Genomic DNA, 6,312 nt, shown 5'->3' with positions numbered 1-6,312 from the left:
TTTAGTTTTGTTTTTAGGGAACTAAGTTTGGATCTAATTGAAGCTAGTGATTGTTAAAAACTACCCTAAGGGATCATGTATTGATTAAAAATTCTAAGTTAGAATTCCTAAGGGAGCATGTGCTACTTCTAACACAAAAATACCAAAATAAGCCCATAAGGGCAAAATTGTCATTTGCAAAATATATCCAAATATAAAAAAAAATATTCTAGCCTAGACCTAAAGTTGAATAAATCCTAATGGTGTAACTCTAAATTTTATCAAAAGCTAAATCAATTCTAATTAGAGTCTAAAACTTAATTAAAATTCTAATGAAAAATCCTAATTAACTTCTAAGGGAAATTCTATTTAAATTCTAATGGGAATTCTAATTAAATTGCAAAATCCTAATGATCAAGATGCTAATTTCAATATTTAACCTAATTAATATAACAATATGCTAATTATCCTAATTAAAATGTAAAAACAATAAAAGAAAATAAAAGAAAACAAATAAAATGACAAAGGAGGTGTGCATGTTAAATGGGTGGTGTAAACTGAATTCAAGCTAATGGGCTGCAAAATGAGCCCATTGCTGATTTTTTTGTTCAGCCAAAACAAATCCAAAAATAAGGGGGTGCACGCAGTAGAACGGAAATGGGTCATCTGAGCCCAATCTTCCCACAATCGTTCCAAACAGGGGGTGCAAACTGAATATGCACAGTGAGCTAGCAAAAAACACTAATGGGCCAGGAGAAGCCCGTTTTCAATTCCTTTGCAGTCCCTGGGGGTGCATTAGCACTACATGGTGTATTAAAAGTAATTCCATGGGCCTAATGATCTAAGCTCAATCCTAAGTCAACAGATTCAAATAAAACTCCAAGCGCACGTTCATCCCTCTCTCGCCGTCCATTCACCGTGACTCATCGCGCCGGCGGCCGTCGCCGGCGCTGGTGTTGGCTTATGCCTAACCACCACTACCATCAGATGTGCCGTGCCAACCCAAATACGAACATGGAAATTGAATTATGAGACAGTTCCTGTACCGGTTGAATCGAACCACTAAATGGAAGAACCCTAACGATCTACTAGTTAAATTAAATTGTGCTTTGTGCAAATCAATTCCTAGTACTACGGGGCTTCCATTTCCTACCTCAGATACTACAAATTAGTGTTCTTGAAGCAAGAAAATGCCACTGAATAAGAAATGACATACCGAAGAAGATGATCGAAGAATCCACCGGTAAGCTTTCTGACCTTGATTCTTTCTTTTTCTTCTTCTTTTCGTCTCTTTCTTCTTCTTATGAACAAGACCAATGCAGAGTGAGAGTGTGGTGGTTTAGCTCAAGCGAGATTGAAGCTTCGATGTGAAGCTTCAATGGCTTCTTTGAGATAGAAATAGAGCTCTGGTGAGGGTGAGGGAAGAAATTACAGAGAGAATTCACACAGATTCACACAAGGTTCCAAGGGTTCTGAAAATGAGAGCTATGAATTTCTTAAATAGAAGTCAGGTTTGGAGCTTTTGCTAGGCTTGGAATGAGGTTTTGATTCAGTTAGATTTAGGTTAGGAGTTAGTTAACCTTGGCTCACTGAGTTTAAATTGAACTCAGTTAGTTATACATGACTCAGTTAGTTAAGTTGGTTAATGAGTGAGGGAACCTTTGACTGGCTGTTGTAGGTAACACTTAAGTGGAATTGGTCTAGTATCTTCAGTCATGAACTACTGCATAGGTTCTATTCTAAAGCCCGTGGTTAATGATTTGCATTGGGTGAGTGTTATTTATGGCTTATGGTTAGTGGTGAGTGGCTAGCATACGTTAGTATTTAAGTGGGATTGCACTCAATCATAGATGATGATCTGCTGAGCAGGTTTTCCTTTAGTGATTAATGAATTGGTTTGTGCATTTCCTTGTTTGAAATACCCTTACATGAAGTTAGGTTAGTGCTGAATCAACCTCTGTCGAATTGAGCTATGATGACTGAGTTGATGACTTATTACACTATGATGTTGGTAATTTGTTGCAGAGTGTATGGTGCATTTCAATGCCTGTCTGGTTGGCTAGTGTAGCAGGTAGGTCAAGGGCTTGGTAAATGGTTTTGACTGATTCTTTTCCACTGCAGGTTTTGGTTACTTATCATTTTATGAATCTTTGTGAACTACATTATCTGGACTGCTTTATTGTGAAGTGATTGCATTGGCTACATTTGGGATGTGTGCATGAATCTTGTTGTTGACTTTGGTTTGTCTACTTGCAGGTAAGCATGGTTCAGGACTTATGTGTTGCTGCTTTGACCTATTGCAGGTGTTCATATGCATGATAGTTACGACATGTATGGTGTGTCATAGCATAATTCTTGACTTGGTTCTACAGGTACTTGATGAATAAGGTATACTGCTTGTTAATGTTGTGTTGAATTGGCTGCTAATTTGTTTGCATATATTTCAATAGTAGGACATGATTCTTGACATGCTGACTTGGTTTATCATTATTTTGGTTATTTGCAAGGGCTCATGCTTGGTTCCATGGTAAGGCATAATTTGGATCCTTTACCATTATGCTCATATGCTGCAAAAAAAGGGGTTCTGCAGTGGGATATTTGCTCATGATGCTTCCTTGTTCATGGCTTCCAGTTTGTACATAGAAAGTGGTGGTGTCCAAGAATTAACTCAAGTGCTTGTTATGTTGAAACTGCTGCTGCGTCAAGGTGATGCACTCAATCTGCTGATGTTTCCTTGTGTCTCACTATTGTTTTATTTCAGTAGGGTCACATTCTATTGATATGATCACGACCTTTTCCAATGATTTATGTGGGATATGGCTGCAAACTGTTGCATATAGGTTGAGTCTCAAGAGTTATGAGCATGGTTCAACCTGAGTTGGAGACATGTTTGGTTTTAAGTCTAATGTTATGCTTCACACTGCACCAGTCTTGGCATGTTATATCTCAAAGGGCAGCATTATGTACTGCCAAGGTTTGCACCAGGTGGTCACAACTCAACCATGTTTTGGATTGGTCTGGCATCATGGCTTTGAGCTTTGCATTAACCTTCCGTTGTAGGGAAAATCTCTGTGACCTTGACCCTGGGTTTGTTGCCTTGCAAATCAAAGTTTCACTTGCTTCACCATTTGACTAGCTTTTGGTTGTGGGTTGGCTTTTCTGCAGGATAGGTTATGGTTGCTGCAGCAGGATTATAGAGGTTGCATGTTGCAATGGTCTGATATTAAAGATGTTGAACCATTTGGATGCCTGATTGTCATGATGATGTAGCAGTACTAACTGTGTTTAAGATGGCTATGGCCTATTTTTATTGATGGACAAAATGCCACTCAAAGGCTCAAGATGATGCAGGCATATGGTTGCAATCAGTCATGGGATGCTACAGGGTTGTTGAACATGTACACTGCAGCAAGCCAGGGCAATAACTGATGTATCATACATTACCTTATGATGGGTCCAAGCTTTTCATTGTAGCATGAAATTGAATTTGTATTAGGCATTAGATGATGGATTTATGATGCTGCAGCGTGCTGTATTAAGATCTGGTTCAGGGCAAACTAAGGCCAAGACTTGATGAGCCAACATGTCAAACAATGCTTGGTATGCATGAGCTAGAAACAAAACCGTTTACTTGGAAATGAAGCAACAAAAAGATAACACAACCAATCATGGAAATTGGATGAAGAATCAAGGCAAAGGCTAGATTAGGTTTTTTGGATGACCAGAACTGGGGAGGTTGACTTTGGTCAAAGTTGACCAAAAAGTCAACCGTTGACCAAAGTCAACAAAATGTCAAAATTCAAATTTCTTTGTATTTTCTTTATAAATGGACATTGAATTAGTGGTTAGGGTGAAATTTAGGGCATTAGGGTTTTGGGCTGACTTTGGTCAAAGTTGACCAAAAAGTCAACTGTTGACCAAAGTCAACAATTGGTCAAAAATATCAAATTTTGTATTTTGTTATGTAGAATCATATGTAATGGTTTAAAATGACATGGAATGAACTGAAATGGATTAACAAATGGTTTTATGTTAGTTTCCAAATTGTTTTGTTTTATGACTTGGATGTTGGACTTTTGAAAAATAACTTGACTGATAATGTGCATGAACAAGGCCATCAAATGAGACCATAAGGCTAGGGTTTTGACATAGTGTCCATGAACCAATGGCATGACCAACAAGTGGCTTGAAACACAAGGAGTTTGGTTGTTCAGATGACCAAGACCAAAGGTATATCCACAACCATGTGAATAGAATCATGGACTTGGGACCAAGACCAATGCTCCAAGAAGGGCTAGGCCAAGAAAAAATGACAAAGGGTGAAGATTGAAGGCTCATGAATGCACAGTGGAGCCACCAAGTTCATCTGATTCACCATCTTTTGATTAGGGCTTTGGAGGCCAAGACAAGGCCTGAGGAGGCTCCATGAAGTCATGCCTTGAGGATTTAGGGCTTTGGAGGCCCTAGATTATCTGGTCACACCTTTGTTGAGATCAATCCTTCACCGTCATCCTTAGGGTTCCATATTCCTCATGCTGATGATGTGATTAGACCATGCCCTTGAGCTTTGATATCTATACAAACCTTGGCTTTACAAGCCCCAGTTTCTTCTGAATCCATGATGAATGATGCATGTGAATGAATTATGAATGTATGCAAATCATCTCCTAATCAAGTGATTGGATGCATAGGTGAGAAAGGGAAGGGCAATTTTTGGGGTACAACAGCTGCCCCTATTTAATCTTCTTGGACCTGAATGCAGGAATTGCGGAAGCTTTTCAGGTATTCAAGGTAGAAGAGGATTAAATATCTATGTGCCCGTAATTTGCCGGAACAGGTGGTTGAAGTCCTATTACCGATGTGGGGAAGATGCTTCATGTAGTGCATGATGTATGCTTATTTTTTATGATGTATTTTTTTTCCCTTCTTGTTTGCCATATGTAGGGATGAATCTTTATTGTGATGGGAACTTTGACCCGTCGTCGAGAATTAGGACATGATTGCCGAGATGTTTTAATTGGTGCCATTGTTGCCATTACGGAACTCCCTGTCTGTTAAGGAACCCTGAAAAGCCGGAACCCCCACGGTGTCCCAGCTAATTGAATGTCACAGGTATCCGAGCAACACTACTGTTGAGTCACCGATCACCTATCAGGTTTCAACGATAATGCAAAGTGTTTCTCTTTAGTGTAGCTTTTTATTATTCCCCGAAATTTTAAAGCATTATGTGAGTAAGACAAGACAATTATTTTGCATACAAAACATAGAATAACATGTTTGATGGAATAACTGAATTTTATTGATATGGAATCTGTACATATGGTGAGTACAAGGATGCAGACGCCCTTAATGAGGATGTTGCAAAAATTGAAAAAATAATTGAAATGGCAGTGGGAAATATTTTTGTATGATTTTCTCCATTGATTACAACATTGGCCTTAGTCTACCATATAATCTGAATTCCAATACCTTGCTTCGACTGACGGTGATTGGATCGGTCCTTGACCCTCTGATATCTAGCTTGTAGCGTGTGGACTCAAGGACCATAGTCAATGCCTTTATCCCTAACTTTTGCCTGGATCTTTCTATTCTTTTTGTTCACTGGGATGTTCCTTTTTGCCTAAGCCGTCCTTTCGGGTTCTCGGCTTAGCGAGCTTCATATGTATTCCCTAACTTTTGCATGGACAAATCATTTTTGGTTCATCGGGATAGCCATTTTTGTCTAGATTCACCTTGCGTAGGTTAATCTAGCGGGCTTTCATCATTTCTTTTTAGGCATAATATTTTTTGACTATGTCTGCATTCAATGGCGAAGGAAAATCTTCCCCATCCATAGTTGGGAGGATTAGAGACCCACCTGAGAAGGCCTTTTTAACTACGAAAGGTCCCTCATAGTTAGGAGTCCATTTTCCTCGCGGGTCTGAGTGAATAGCAGAATACCTCTTGAGCACGAGGTCTCTAACGTGGTACGCACGAGGAAGAACCTTCTTGTCAAAAGCTTGTTTAGGACGTCTTTGGTATAACTGACCATGGCAGACGGTCTTCAAATGCTTCTCTTTAATTAGATTCAGCTGGTCATACCGAGATTGAACCCATTCAGCTTCATCAAGACCAGCTTCCTTAATGACCCTAAGTGAAGGAGTTTCGACTTCAATCGGTAGGATGACCTCCATTCCATAAACCAGAGAGTAAGGAGTTGCCCCAGTGGATGTGCGGACCGAGGTTCTGTAACCATGTAAAGCGAAAGGTAACATCTCATGCCAGTCCTTGTATGTCTTGACCATCTTCTAGACGATTCTCTTGATATTTTTGTTAGCTGCTTCTACGACGCCA

The 6,312-nt window shown here is 39.4% G+C and overlaps 1 protein-coding gene across 24 annotated transcripts; it reads left to right on the top strand.

Moving 5' to 3' along the window:
* The first annotated feature begins 847 nt into the window (after window positions 1-847).
* On the top strand, window positions 848-4,014 carry LOC127107521 (uncharacterized). 24 transcript variants are annotated; one of them, XM_051044797.1, is made up of 7 exons: window positions 848-1,222; window positions 2,005-2,050; window positions 2,236-2,351; window positions 2,487-2,506; window positions 2,612-2,685; window positions 2,909-3,035; window positions 3,150-4,014. In XM_051044797.1, exons 2-7 carry the CDS (start codon window positions 2,023-2,025, stop codon window positions 3,247-3,249), a joined length of 465 nt encoding a protein of 154 aa, XP_050900754.1. In that variant the 5' UTR covers window positions 848-1,222; window positions 2,005-2,022; the 3' UTR covers window positions 3,250-4,014. The 24 variants fall into 24 exon arrangements, 6 of the variants coding, with proteins under 6 accessions (XP_050900754.1, XP_050900756.1, XP_050900755.1 ...); XM_051044799.1 differs by having other exon boundaries at window positions 3,145-4,014; XM_051044798.1 differs by lacking the exon at window positions 2,005-2,050.
* Window positions 4,015-6,312: the final 2,298 nt, after the last annotated feature.

Source organism: Lathyrus oleraceus, chromosome 7, assembly GCF_024323335.1.
Source record: "Lathyrus oleraceus cultivar Zhongwan6 chromosome 7, CAAS_Psat_ZW6_1.0, whole genome shotgun sequence".
Classification (NCBI taxonomy): Eukaryota; Viridiplantae; Streptophyta; class Magnoliopsida; order Fabales; family Fabaceae; genus Lathyrus; species Lathyrus oleraceus.
Note: the sequence above shows the minus strand (reverse complement) of the source record. Positions and strands in the feature narration are given on the sequence as shown.